Genomic DNA, 13,543 nt, shown 5'->3' with positions numbered 1-13,543 from the left:
ACATGGCTTAACTTGATAGTTGCAATTTTCCAATGAAATGTTTTACTTAATCACTCAATACTTACTCATATAAATTATATGGGTATGTTGTATTGCTAACTATTTAAGTTACTAACTCTGCTAACTTATCAATAAAGTATATTGAAAATGTCAACACGATGACATTAAAATGTGTTAATATCAACACGGTGACATTAAAATGTCAACCCATAATATCAACACATTATATTGAAATTCAAAAAAATTAGGTGTTGACATTTTAATATCATCGTGTTGACATTTTTAATACACTGCATTGATTAGTTAGCTAGTTATCAACTTAAGAAAATAACAATTGATCACACCCCTAAACTATATTATATACGGAGTATATATGTTTATCGTACACTTTCAAATTTATGAATTTTATACTATGTTTACAACCTTTTCAATTTATCAAATTTTGTCTCCATCTTTTCAATGTGTAGTATCAATTTATTCATTTTTAGATGAATAAAGGCCAAAAATGGTTCCTAATATATGGCTATTTTATCAATTTGGTCCTAAACATTATCTTTTTGATTATTTGGTCCCTCACAAATGAACTCGGACCCGAATCGGTCCTTACTTAACAGAACCGTCAAAAATAGATGGCCAATGTGATTTAATTAAGTTTTGACCAAAATTAACTATTTTAATTAATATTTTAAATTCTTTCAGAAAAATAAAAATAAAATTGTTAAAAACACTAAACTGACGAAGAACAGTTCTTCGTTCTCCTTTCTTCATTCTCATTCTCCTTTCTTCATTCTCCTCTGTTCCGGCGACGGCTGCAGTTCGGGAATTGCAGTCGGAGAGGAGGAGACCGTCGTTTTAGGGCTCACCGGCGATGCAATTTCACCACATTTCTCCAACGGCGTCTCGCACAATGTCGGATTCCCCCAAAACGACGTCGCAGGGAATTTAGAAAACGAGCTAGGTATAGCTCCGGGAACTTATTCCCCGACACGTTGAATTCCTGCAAATTCGGCAAGTGTAAATCAGGAATTGCGCCGGAGAAGGAGTTCTCCTCGAGGCGGAGGGTGAGCAAATGCGTGAGGCGGTTGACGGATAGGGGGATTTCGCCGAAGAATCTGTTGCGGGAGAGATCGAGGCGGTAGAGGTTGGAGAGTGAAATTAGCGACGCTGGAAACTCATCGGAGAAGCGGTTTTCAGAGAGGAAGAGGAGTTTTAAGGCGGTAAGGTTGGAGAGGTCCGAAATTGGACCGGTGAAGCGGTTTTGCTTGAGGCTGAGGACACGGATGATGCCATGGAAATGGAAGTGGTGTTGGCTAAGATAATGTTAATTTAATTACAATTTGTAATTTAATTTTGGTCAAAACTTAATTAAATCACATTGACCGTCTATTTTTGACGATTCCGTTAAGTGAGGACCAATTCGGGTCCGAGTTCATTTGTGAGGGACCAAATAATAAAAAAGATAATATTTAGGACCAAATTGATAAAACGGCCATATGTTAGGGACCACTTTTGGTCTTTACTCTTTTTAGATGATCGCTTCTAAAAATGGAAAGAAAGATATTAGTATTCTCGTATACAAATTATTTTCAGAAGAAAAGATAATATTCTGATACGTTATATTACTACAACAAAAATAATCGAATGACATTTTTAATGCAATTAAGGAACCTAATTTGTGTTTTTAAATATATTCAAAAAACGTCTTTATTGTTGGTATCCCTACTAAAATTAGAGGATGCAAATAGAAACGTCCTAAAATAGCAAAAGATTAAGTTAATTTGACCTTAAATTAGGAACACTTTCTTATGCGCCCTAAATTATTATATTTTAAAATTTTCTACCACAAGTAATTGCATGTCGATTTTTATGATCTTAAAAGATAAGTTTTTTTATAGTGTACGATGATTCCACTGTTGAAGTGAAATTTTAATAGCCAAAATTAATACATGTTGAAAAGATTATAATTAGCAATTAAAAAAACTTGAATATGATTGATATTGATACAATTTGTATCAATATTCATACAATCAATAAAGGTTAGGGATAGAACTAACAAATTTTCAAATTTAGGTAAATTTAATAAAAATTTAGGATACATTCAATAACTAACCTAGCTATAGTGATATATGAAATCGAGTTCCAAACCAAACTCAAAATACTCAAATTTCTCGATTTTAATCATTAAGGTGCATAATACTCATACAATAGTATTTCATTTTATACATACAATTATCGTACGTGTCCATGTCTAGTATAAATTCAAAACACTTGGTCGGCTATAAAATAACATACATTCCTCTAAAGTATTTATACAAAATCATTATACATAAAATATAATTTCCAACATTTAGTCAAACCATAACTTAACATTACAAATTATAAAACACATTCACAAATTAAAAAAAAAAACACATGCCAAATATTTTATTCATACATCACTTTCCAATATTAAACCGAAACCGAATGTTTGTCAACAAACTCCTTAATCCGCCGAAACAACTCCTCCGTCCTCGCCGCCGTGGTCGGATCCATCTCCACCGCAATCTTATTCAAGTAGAAGCTATGCCCAACTCCCTTGCTCACAAACAGCTCCACCTCCTTCCCCTCCCTCTTCATCTCCTCATAAAACTCCATCTCCGTATCCCACATCAAATCCTCCTCCGCCACACAATACAAATACGGCGGAAGCTCCGGCAACGCAGTTCCCATCGGGCACGTATACGGGTGATCCTTCGTCGCCCCCTCCGGCAGCGCCAGCGCCAGAAACTTATCCATCATGTCCAAAGTCAGAAACGGTGTCTCCGGATTCTCGATTTCCGACCTGCTCCGCCCGCTCCGGCAGAATCCCGGGTGCACCGGAATCGCTCCGGCCACCGGAACCCCCTCCGCCGCCGCCCGGACCGCCACTTGGTGGACAATGTTCCCGCCGGAGCTGTCTCCGATCAAAAAAATCCGGCCGGAATCGGCGCCGCCGCCGCCGCCGCCGGCCCACCGGAGGGCGGCGGCGCCGTCGTCGAAGGCGGCGGGGAGGCGGTGCTCGGGGGCGAGGCGGAGGTAGGGGGACACCACGATGGCGCGCGCATCGCGGGCCAGGCGCGTGTACACCGCGTAGTACATGTACCAATCGGGCTCGCTGATGCAAAAGCCGCCACCGTGGAAGTGGAGGAGGACGGGGAGTTTCTCCGGGTCGGTCTCGCGCCTCTCGGGGGTGTAGATGCGGAGTTTGGGGCAGTCGGAGGGGGTGACGTCGGTGACCGCGACGCCGTCGATGAAGTTGGCGTGTGGGGGGACGGCGTCGGTCATGAATTTGACCTCGGGCGGCCCGGCCCATGTGCGATCGGCCGAGCCGTCGTCGAAGAGGGTTAGCCACCCGGAGACTTGGTCGATCATTTTCCTTTCATGGACTAGGGCCATTTTTTATAATGTGTTTGAACTTCGATGATTTTTGATTTGTAAAGTTGAACGAAATTTGGTGCAATTTATAGTGGAGATTTGAGGCTGGAGTTAGACTTAGAAAAACATTAGAAATTTCATTTGAATTACGTGACACTTACTTGTGGAAAATTAATAGTAGTATATTGTCATTTCCCACTACTTGCGCTTTCACTACAACTTCCCTACAACCATACTGAAATTGTCTTCTCGTTTCTTCATTATTATTTTTTTCCTATAATGAGAAATCATTATTAAATTTTTCCTATTGTGAGGAAACATAGTGATAAGATAAGAAGAAAAGGAGAAATCCATGATCAACTTCTTGTTGAATTATATAGCGGCAATGGCGTTTAAGACCCCCCACCAACACAATAGCCCATCACAATTTTATGTGGACCATTTTTTTTTTGGTAAAAATAAGTCATTTTTTTGCCATTTTATGAATTCATGAAATGGCAAAAGACTCCATAAATGATAACAAACAATGTCGCACATTTGGTTGCGTTCTGTTGCTTGGTTGCTGTGGTGTTTGTTTTTTGTTGGTTTTGTAAGCCTTTTTGTCGGTTGTTACTTTGATGGTTTTGGTAGCATGTTGAATCTCTTTTGTACGTTGGACTTCTGCTCGCCATTTCTGGTTCCAAGTCTTTCAAAATTCATAAAAAGAACAAAAGATCATTTTTTCTTACTCATACATGATTTGCGATTTGATGTGCATTGTTGTTGACACTTCCGACCCTAGCCATGTGACTTATTGTCGGCTCTATGATGCTAATTTATTGTAGATTGGGTTGTATTGTGATTGTAATTATGCTATTGTTGCATATGTTTGACATGTTGAGCTTCATTGGACCAACTTCTCTTATAAAGTGGGCTTGAAGTATATATGAGCTTTGAAGGTAGGGGTGACTCAGGAAATATAATGTATTTCATGGTAATTTTCTCCTATAAATCTGAAGCCTTTTGAGTGTCAGTGACGACGAGATATCCATGTATACTTTGGGGATGTTCGCTTTGCAAGACTGTATCCCGGAATTAAATATGTAGTGTGTTTGGTTCATGAGACTCAATCTCATAACTCAATCATATATTATATCTTGGTACTATTTTATCTAGAAAACCGAACACTACTTTTGAATATCATCCGAGTTTTAGTGTGCAACTTCGTATTTACACATTATGACGCTTATACAAGTTGTGTTGATTGAGGATGCAATGATCTGAAATAGATGAAGCATATTTTGTGCTCACTTTATGTGGAATTTTTAGAGATCATCGTTGCACATTCTCTAACACTCCTGCTATTCTTAAGGCATGACCCATTTTTTACCTATAATTTTCTAACCATTTTTCTTCACTTCAAGGGCTCTTTGTTAAACAAAGTGCCACTTTCAATAATGAATATCTTTACACTATTAATATATATATTACGTATAAATTATTATAAAATCATAAGTTGCTTATTGAAATTTAATCTTATCTATCTTGCTGAATATAGAATTTTATTTTTATTGAAACTTTCTTCACAAACACTTTTCGTAGGTGAAATGCACTTATATACTCCCTCCGTCCCTTATTAGGAGTCACACTTTGACCGAACACGAATTTTAAGAAATATAAAGAAAAGTTGGTTGAAAAAATTAATGGAATGTGAGACCCATTTTTTTATATTGGTTTTATAATAAAATTTGAGTGAATTGAGTTAGTGGAATGTGGGACCTACTGACTATTTATGGTAAAAATAAAGTGTGACACTTAATTGGAGACGGACTGAAATGGAAAAGTGTGACTCTTAATCGGAGACGGAGGGAGTAGTTGATTAATAGTGGAAAAGACGGAAAAAGAAACGTTGATAGGATGGTTTATTGTTCTATCACTAATCTAATTTGTCCAAATTAATGGATGGGACAGTTAATTTTGATTTAGATAAAGATCTCTTTTATTTAAAACTAGTATCACGGCTGTGCTATGCACATATTAATACTATATTTTTAAAATATTAATTTTAAAATTTAAACTAATTAAATAAAATTAGTATTAACATTAACAATGACCAATATGAGTAACAATTTTAGTTATATGAGAATCAAAAATCCATTGAAGCATAATAAATTTGAAACAAATCATAAAATATAATGTTTAAACATTAAATCATGGAGTAGGAAATAAAAATCTATCACAATAAAGAATTAAACACAATAGATAATTACGCATCATTTTTAAAACTTCTTTATACACTAAATTAACTATAAAATTAAAATCAATCTAATCATTATAAACTAAAACCTTCAATAATCGTCACTCTTTCAACAAAACTTATAGGTAAAATAACTCATTGTTCATTTTTAAAGCCGCCCGTCTCACCTAAAACTACAATAAAATAAAGAACAAAATCTATAATCAATATGTATTAAAACGATCATCCGTAGAACAAAACATAATATGAGACACATGAAAATACACAATTGAAACACCACATGCATTCGATGAAAGAACAAAAAATACCTAACACATGGCAGAATATTTGTGAAAAGTATAAAGCTCGTACGACTAAACCTGAATCACATCATTGATGGAAACAGCATTAGTGTTTGCCCATTCTGGCAATTGTTGCACTTGCATTAGAGGTAGCTTATTCTTAGAAATTCGAAAATTCCTAATTTCCTCAATCAAAGTGTTGGGGTCTTGATTAGTTGTAGACCAGGGCCAGAATAGTTGAAAATAACAGTTTCAAATGTAGGTAAGTGGGTTGATAGGGCATGAAATAATCAATAATGCTCCTCAAATTTGGAACGTGTAAAACCTCCCACTCACCCCACTTAATCATACATTTAATACTTAATCATATATTTAATAACCTTTAAATTATATATATTTAATTTAATATAATTTTTAAATTAAATGACAATCTTGTAAATTTTTCCAAAACTCTCCTTTCATAGATTGTACGGATATCTTTTTGTCCTTAGATAAATAAATCCCACGTATACACATAATTCATGCATGTGCTTATGAAATTGACTAATTACATTTCTTAGGTTTACCATTTTATAGTACAAATTTTTTTGTTTGAGATGCACATGTTGTAGTATACTACCATCTAATATATAGTCAAATGTTGAACAGTAGGTAGGGACAGTACAAATGAAAATAATGGTCGTGTTTCATGTTTTATGTTTTTATATTTGAACAATATTTGATTTAATAAATTTTGCAATAAATTCAAGGAAATTTCAGCGAAATTGTGCGGCTCTCCTTTTCTTTCTTCATAATTTCTAACATTACTATTATCCTATATTCGTTACCATCGATGCATATTTGAATTGTGGCTAAGGACAAAAATATAGAGATGCATTCGTGTTGGAAAATTTAAAAAAATAATTATAATTTAAAATATAAATAAAAGCGTCTTTAAGTGATGACATATTATCTTAATCATTTGCATTTCTAGGATGCTTTTGTTTGTGTCCCTCTAACTTTAGTTGGGATACTAAGGGATACTAAGAACAATGACATTTTTTGAAGCTTGGATGATATATATTTAGAAATACAAATTAAGATCCTTAATTGCATTAAAAATGTCCCTAGCCATTCCTTTTTTAGTATTGTCTTTCTTCAAGTATTTCTTTTTATTTTTTTATGTAATAAACTTACCTAGGGAGGAAAATAACTTTTTTAAAGTGAGGACTATAACATATAGTACTACAAAAAAAGTAGAACAAATTAATATAAAATAAAACGAATATTGCATATCTTGATCATCAGGAATATGCATTAGATCTGATTATGCACAAGTCTTAGCTTTATTACGCAATTTTAATCATTTATAAGGAAACATGGACAAGCTAGATGCATTACACACGTATCTCCTTTTCTTTTTCATCACCTAATTTCAGAAGTGGAAGCAGAAATGAACATTAGAAAGAACTATATTTTCAAAATATTAGTTTAAAAATATTGTTTTTAGGTAATTTATACGATTGATAAAGGTTTTAATATAATATAGGTGTAAAATAGGAATAAATTATAAAAATTTATAAGAGAAAAATGTTAAAAAGTGAATTCATTAAGGGCTAAAGCCCCATCCTTTCTCTACGTGGATCCGCCCATTCCTAATTTGATAGGAGTTCTATCACAAAATGCAAACCCATTGAGTATCCACGTTTTAATTTGATAGGAGTTCTATCACAAAATACAAACCCATTGAGTATTCACGTTTTAATTTAACAAATAAAAAATGAATAAAATGATAGTGTGGTCCAAATAAAAAATGACTTTGTTAATCATTTTATAGGACAAATAAAAAAGAAATATTATTCATGTTTAGAAACGGAGAAAGGATATTATACCAATCAAAGCATGTAGGCATTCAATTACACTACACATAGGTGAAATCGCTACCCACACAAGTGAAAAAGTAGAAAAATACTAAACTACTCCCTCCGACCACGAATAAGAGTCCCGTTTTTTTATTTTGGTTCGTCAACAAATAAGAGCCTCGGTTCATAATTACCATAAATGGTAAAGAGACCTCACATTCCACTAACTCATTCCACTCACATATCATTTAAAACTAATATATACAAGTGAGACCCCTATTCCACTAACTTTCTTCCACCCACTTTTCTTAACATTTCTTAAAACCCGCGCCATTTAGAAATGAGACTCTTAATCGTGGATGGAGGGAGTACATGTAGATAAGTAGATGGATTTTAACGAAAATAGCTTGGTCTTATTGACAATTTTTAAATATATATTTAAATAATACTAAAATTATCAAATAATTTTTCAAATTTGAATTTTAAATCAATCTTCACGTTCTCTAAATCATTTATAGTCTTCAACCAAATTCAATTTTATCACCTCATACTCCATAAACGAGATCAATTCAATCTAAAATAATTTATTTTTGAACTACTTACATCAAAAATAAGTTTAGTTTTAATACTTTGAAATTATTACTGATAGTATTAATTTAAAAATTACATACAATCAAAGATGATTTGTTTTTTAATTATTTATTTAATGTCTTGGACAAATCGGGCTTTTCTATTTGTATGATTTGTGAATTTTAACGGATTATATTATAAAGTTATTATGGATAGTGTAGAGGTAGATGGGGCTATTTGGTTGGGACCAAAGTCTACTGAGAATTGATAATGAATTTTAATGAAGCTCTTTTGTTAGGTGAAAAAGATATTTGGTTTTTATTGAACACAAATCGTTGATGGCAATGTGTTTTGATAAGAGGAACAACAATCCATGGATGGGATTCCAAACGATGACAGCCATAACAAACCTACTTAGTTCTTAGATATACCGGTTAAACATATCGTTTCGCATCGCCATCCACATTATATCTTCCTCTATTCGACTTCTTTCGCTTTCAATAACCACAAACCAGTGGGGTGTTCGCCATGGAGTGTTTGGTAGAACTTGTTTTAAAGAGTTTATAAGCTCTCAGAGTTGAAAATACTATGTTTCACCTTAAAATCTTATAGATTTCAAAATGGATTTGAAATCAAGTTCACTAACTTATTCAACTCATAATTTTATAAATCTAAACTACAAAAATGAGACTCCTAATAGTAGACAGGTGATAGTATTTCTTATACAATACTTTAATTTAAAGGGTAAATTGTCAAAAAAAAATATGAATTTTGATCGAATTTTGGTCTATCTTGTAACTTTCAAAACTAGTTAGAAAAATCACGAAGTTTGTATTTGTTTTAAATGATCTCATGATAAAAAAGTTATGGTCATCTACATATAATACATTTTTATTTATATAAGCAACGATGTCGCTTTCTTTACAAATCGAAAACATTGTTTAATTTATCCACGATAACATCCATGTATGATTTTTCAGTTGTTTAATTGTATTGCAATTTGACCGAAAATTTTAATCATAGATTAAATGATCGGTAATTAATTCAAACTTCATAATTTTGACTATTTTTAAAATTGTAGAATAGATCAAATTTTATAAAATTTCAAACAATTGGCTTATTTAAAATAACACAAATTTAGTAATGTATGGAAGACCAATCATTAAAATGTAATGAATAGAATATACACACTAACACAGTCCCAGCATCAGAATTGGGTATACTGTTGGCAATTGGCAGACAACGGTACTAATAATTACACTTATACTATTAGTTTGTTAAATACTTTTGCTATATGTTACTTTGCCACTTTATAACAACTTATTGAACACTACTTTTTGGTTGTTTGACTATACTTTTTAGATATTCGAGTATGGAAAAGTAGTGGAGATCGAAATCGTAACTTCAACTTTTTAAAAAGGATTATTAATATTTTTATTATTATAATTATTATTACATGCATGATTAGAATTGGATCCTGACTAGGCAAGAGATTGACTTTTTCCATGATAAATATTTTATGTGAGAATGAACCATATTTAAATATCTCTAGTATGAACATGATGTGGATCTTAAATTCATTTAAAATAAGAGGTTAGAAGGTTAAGAAAAAAATAATAATATCTGTTAACCTACCAATTAATTAATACAAATACACTTGTAAATCGATGGGTTGAGATGATGATTATGATGGCTGAAATAAGGAATTAGTGGACTTGGTAGTTGACATATAATGTACTTAATTAAGAAAGAAAGTTCCATGTGATTAACCTTTTTGAGAGCCATCACTTCTTTTTGACTAGAAAATCTTTTAGAGAAGAAAAGTTTTACCCTTAATTTGTCGTTTAATTCAATATTATGAAACACGCGAGTGCCTTGAACAATAGAAAGTCGTTGGTAATTAACGAAATCGTTAATTTAAGACAGTAGACGGACAAAAGAAAACCAAGAAAGAGATTAATGAAAATATAAATGTATAATTAAATTAGGAAATTAAAATTACGATTATAGATAAGTTTGTCAAATATAGCAACAACATATTAACAACTACTTCCTCTGTTTCGTAATAGTGGAGACATTAATTTTTCATAATAGTGGAGACATCAAATAAAATGTGTGTAATGTATTAAATAAAAAAAATAATACAATAGAAGAGAGGAAAATTTAGAGATAATAAAATAAGAGAGAGGAAAACGTGAGAGTGGAATAATATGTTACTTTAACTAAAAAAAATGCATCTACTAATATGGAACACTCAAAATAGAAAACCGACTTTACTACTATAGAACGAAGTAATTTAAAAAATACATTAACATATTAACTTGTTTGTTAGGTATTCAAATAATAAAAAAGCAATCATAATTTTTCAAGATCAATTATCGAGCTTTATTTAATATATACGCCCTCCGTCCCAGATAATTCGTCTTACATTGACCGGGCACGAGTACTAAGAAATGTAATGAAAAGTGAGTTGAAAAAGTTAGTGGAATATGAGTCCTACTTTATATATTAGTTTTATAATAAAATGTGAGTAGGAATGAGTTAGTGGAAATTGAGATCCTCTACCAAAAATGGTAAAACGTAAAATTGGACAAATAATATGGGACGGACCGAAGTGGAAAAATGAGACAAATTATCTGGGTCGGAGGGAGTAATAAAATACTCAAGAGAAACTTCGCACACTTAATTGCCAAAATCTAAAAACATGTCGCACCTAAAAGACAATTTATCCAGAAATTGTGAATGGCCCAATGATTTCAACATTTAATATATTCATACACCAAATTGTTTATTATCCAACCCATTTCCTGATTTAGAGCACAGTATATATCCAATATATAAATAAGGGGGTAAATTAGTTAACGTAACATAAACCGTTGTTTTGAACAACTAATAATGGGCTGGCTTTGTCATCTCATAAAGTAGTCTAGCCCAATTAAATAAGTCATAAATGAATGCCACAAATTGGTGGACTATAGCCCATTCAACGGATAAATTTTGATTAATTTGGCTTTATCATCTCATAAAGCAATCTAGCCCAATTAAATAAGTCATAGCTAGATGCCACAGATTGGTGGGCTATAGCTTAATGCGTATGAATATCGAGTAAGTTCCTTTCTCTTGCTATTTTTCCATAGCCAAACTTATCACTCGTTACTTTGTTGTTGTTTTATTATTATTATTATTATTATTATTATTATTATTATTATTATTATTATTATTATTATTATTATTATTATTATTATTATTATTATTATTATTATTATGTGGTATTCCAAGTAGTTTTTTTAACTCCGTTCACAAGTGATGGATTTCTTTTGAGCACGAGATTTAAAAAATGATGTATATTAAATTAAAGTGGAGAGAATACAGTATTTGAGAAAAAAAAAAAGACAGATAAAGAAAGAATAAAATAAGAGAAAGTGAATAAAATAAGAGAGGATTAAAATTTTATTTTTTGTTAAAATATAAATTGATCACTTGTGGTAGGACAGAGAGAGTATAAGAATAGAAAGCTATATATGTCACATAGTTATTTTATTTATACAAACAGAAAAAGTAATAGGGTTGAGATTTTAATTTAAAGGGATATTGACATCTAATATTATGAAACTTTCAAAAAATTGGATTTTTCCCACGAACTTTAAAATTGACAAATAATATCATGAACTTTACCCCGAGTTTATTTTTTCCCACGAATGTAAAAATTAATGTTATTTTAATAGATTGAAGAATATTTTGGAGGGTGTGCTTCAAGAAAGACTATCTTCAAAGATTGAAAAACCTGAAGCTTTCAAAATTATTGTCGAGAAATTACGAAAAAAAATTCGTATCATAACATTATTTGGGGGAATTTTTTCATACGTGGTAAAAAACAAACACGGTGTAAAGTTCATGATATTAATTGCCAATTTTAAAGTTCGTGGGAAAAACCAACTTTTTGAAAGTTTCGTGATATTAGATGCCAATATCCCTAATTTAAATTAAAAAAATATATAAATATTTAATAATTATTTATTGATCCTTAATTTTAACTTCTAAGGTATATTTTTATACACGAATTTCATTTTAGTCTAGCACTATATACACCATGAGAATAGTCTCATGTGTGCCAAAAATAGTACTCCCTCTGTCCCACGTTATTTGAGTCATTTCTTTTTTGCACTCATTTTAAAAAAATAATAATAAATAGTTAAAGTGGAGAGAAAGAAAAATAAGAGAGAATAATGTAGAGAAGAGTCTTAATTATAGTATTCTCTTTTTTACTTTATTTTTTCTCCATTTTAACTATTTATTATTATTTTTTCAAAACGAGTGAGAAAAAGAAGTGACTCAAGTAATGTGGGACGGAGGGAGTAACGTGGAGCCAAATTAATGATTTCATGTCAATATCACAATGATAGATAAAGAAATATTCAATCTATGGGTTTCGGAAATCATAATGATGAAATATTCATTTGTGGGCAGAATTTTATACTCCAACAGATTGGTATGGACCGATGTCGACGCCTTGCAATTGGACGGATTCGATACTTGATAGGAACTAATTCAATTTGATAAATTTCCAATAAACAATTCTGACTTGTGAGGAACATGCCTATTGTCTAATACTCCATTAGTCTCCTAACAGTCTTCTTTGATTATGATACGACGTTTAAGTAATACTTATAAGAAAAAATAATTGAATAAATTAGTGGAATATGAGTCACTTATATATAGTACTTCTTCTGTCCGTGAATAAGAGTTCCGTTTTTCCATTTTAGTCTGTCTGCGAATAGGAGTCCCGGTTTACTTTTATCGTAAATGGTAATAGAGTCTCACCTTTCACTAACTCATTCCACTCACATTTTATATAAAACTAATATATACAAGTGAGACTCCTATTCCACTAACTTTTTTCCATCCACTTTCTTAGAATTTCTTAAAACCCGTGTCGCCAAGAAATTAAAATGAGATTCTAATTGCGACGGAAGGAGTATTAATTTTATAATAAAATGTGAGTGGAATAAGTTATATAGTGGAATGTGGAGTTTACTTACTATTTATAGTAAAAGTTAAATAAGACTCTTAATTGGGGTCAAACGGAGATGACAAAATATGAATCTTAATGGAGGATAGAGCGAGTATGCGTTATGATCTCGAAAAACATAATTTTTATCATACATAAAATTGATTATGTTAAAAGTGATTATAATAATCAAACTTTAGACTAACACTTTTGT

The 13,543-nt window shown here is 31.9% G+C and overlaps 2 protein-coding genes across 2 annotated transcripts; both read right to left on the bottom strand.

Annotated features, from left to right (window-relative positions):
* Positions 1–859: 859 nt before the first annotated feature.
* Positions 860–1,433, bottom strand: LOC125206558 (probable leucine-rich repeat receptor-like protein kinase At1g68400). Its single transcript, XM_048105804.1, has 2 exons — positions 1,375–1,433; positions 860–1,268 (listed from the first exon to the last, which is right to left on the bottom strand). The coding sequence occupies exons 1-2, from the start codon at positions 1,431–1,433 to the stop codon at positions 860–862; spliced, it is 468 nt and encodes a 155-aa protein (XP_047961761.1).
* An 839-nt stretch (positions 1,434–2,272) lies between these two features.
* LOC125204041 (probable carboxylesterase 17) lies at positions 2,273–3,467 on the bottom strand. Its single transcript, XM_048102581.1, has one exon. The coding sequence runs from the start codon at positions 3,412–3,414 to the stop codon at positions 2,449–2,451; it is 966 nt and encodes a 321-aa protein (XP_047958538.1). The 5' UTR covers positions 3,415–3,467; the 3' UTR covers positions 2,273–2,448.
* Positions 3,468–13,543: the final 10,076 nt, after the last annotated feature.

Source organism: Salvia hispanica, chromosome 2 (assembly GCF_023119035.1).
Source record: "Salvia hispanica cultivar TCC Black 2014 chromosome 2, UniMelb_Shisp_WGS_1.0, whole genome shotgun sequence".
In the NCBI taxonomy this organism is placed as follows: Eukaryota; Viridiplantae; Streptophyta; class Magnoliopsida; order Lamiales; family Lamiaceae; genus Salvia; species Salvia hispanica.
The sequence above is the reverse complement of the archived record's forward strand: the minus strand, read 5'-3'. Positions and strand labels throughout refer to the sequence as shown.

Excerpts from the sequence above, each read along its gene's own strand:
- LOC125204041 (XM_048102581.1), bottom strand. The coding sequence starts at position 3,414 with ATGGCCCTAGTCCATGAAAGGAAAATGATCGACCAAGTCTCCGGGTGG.
- LOC125206558 (XM_048105804.1), bottom strand. The coding sequence starts at position 1,433 with ATGAACTCGGACCCGAATTGGTCCTCACTTAACGGAATCGTCAAAAAT. Across the intron at positions 1,269-1,374 it reads GTCAAAAATAGACGGTCAAT|CCTCAAGCAAAACCGCTTCA; the intron begins GTGATTTAATTA and ends CCGTGTCCTCAG.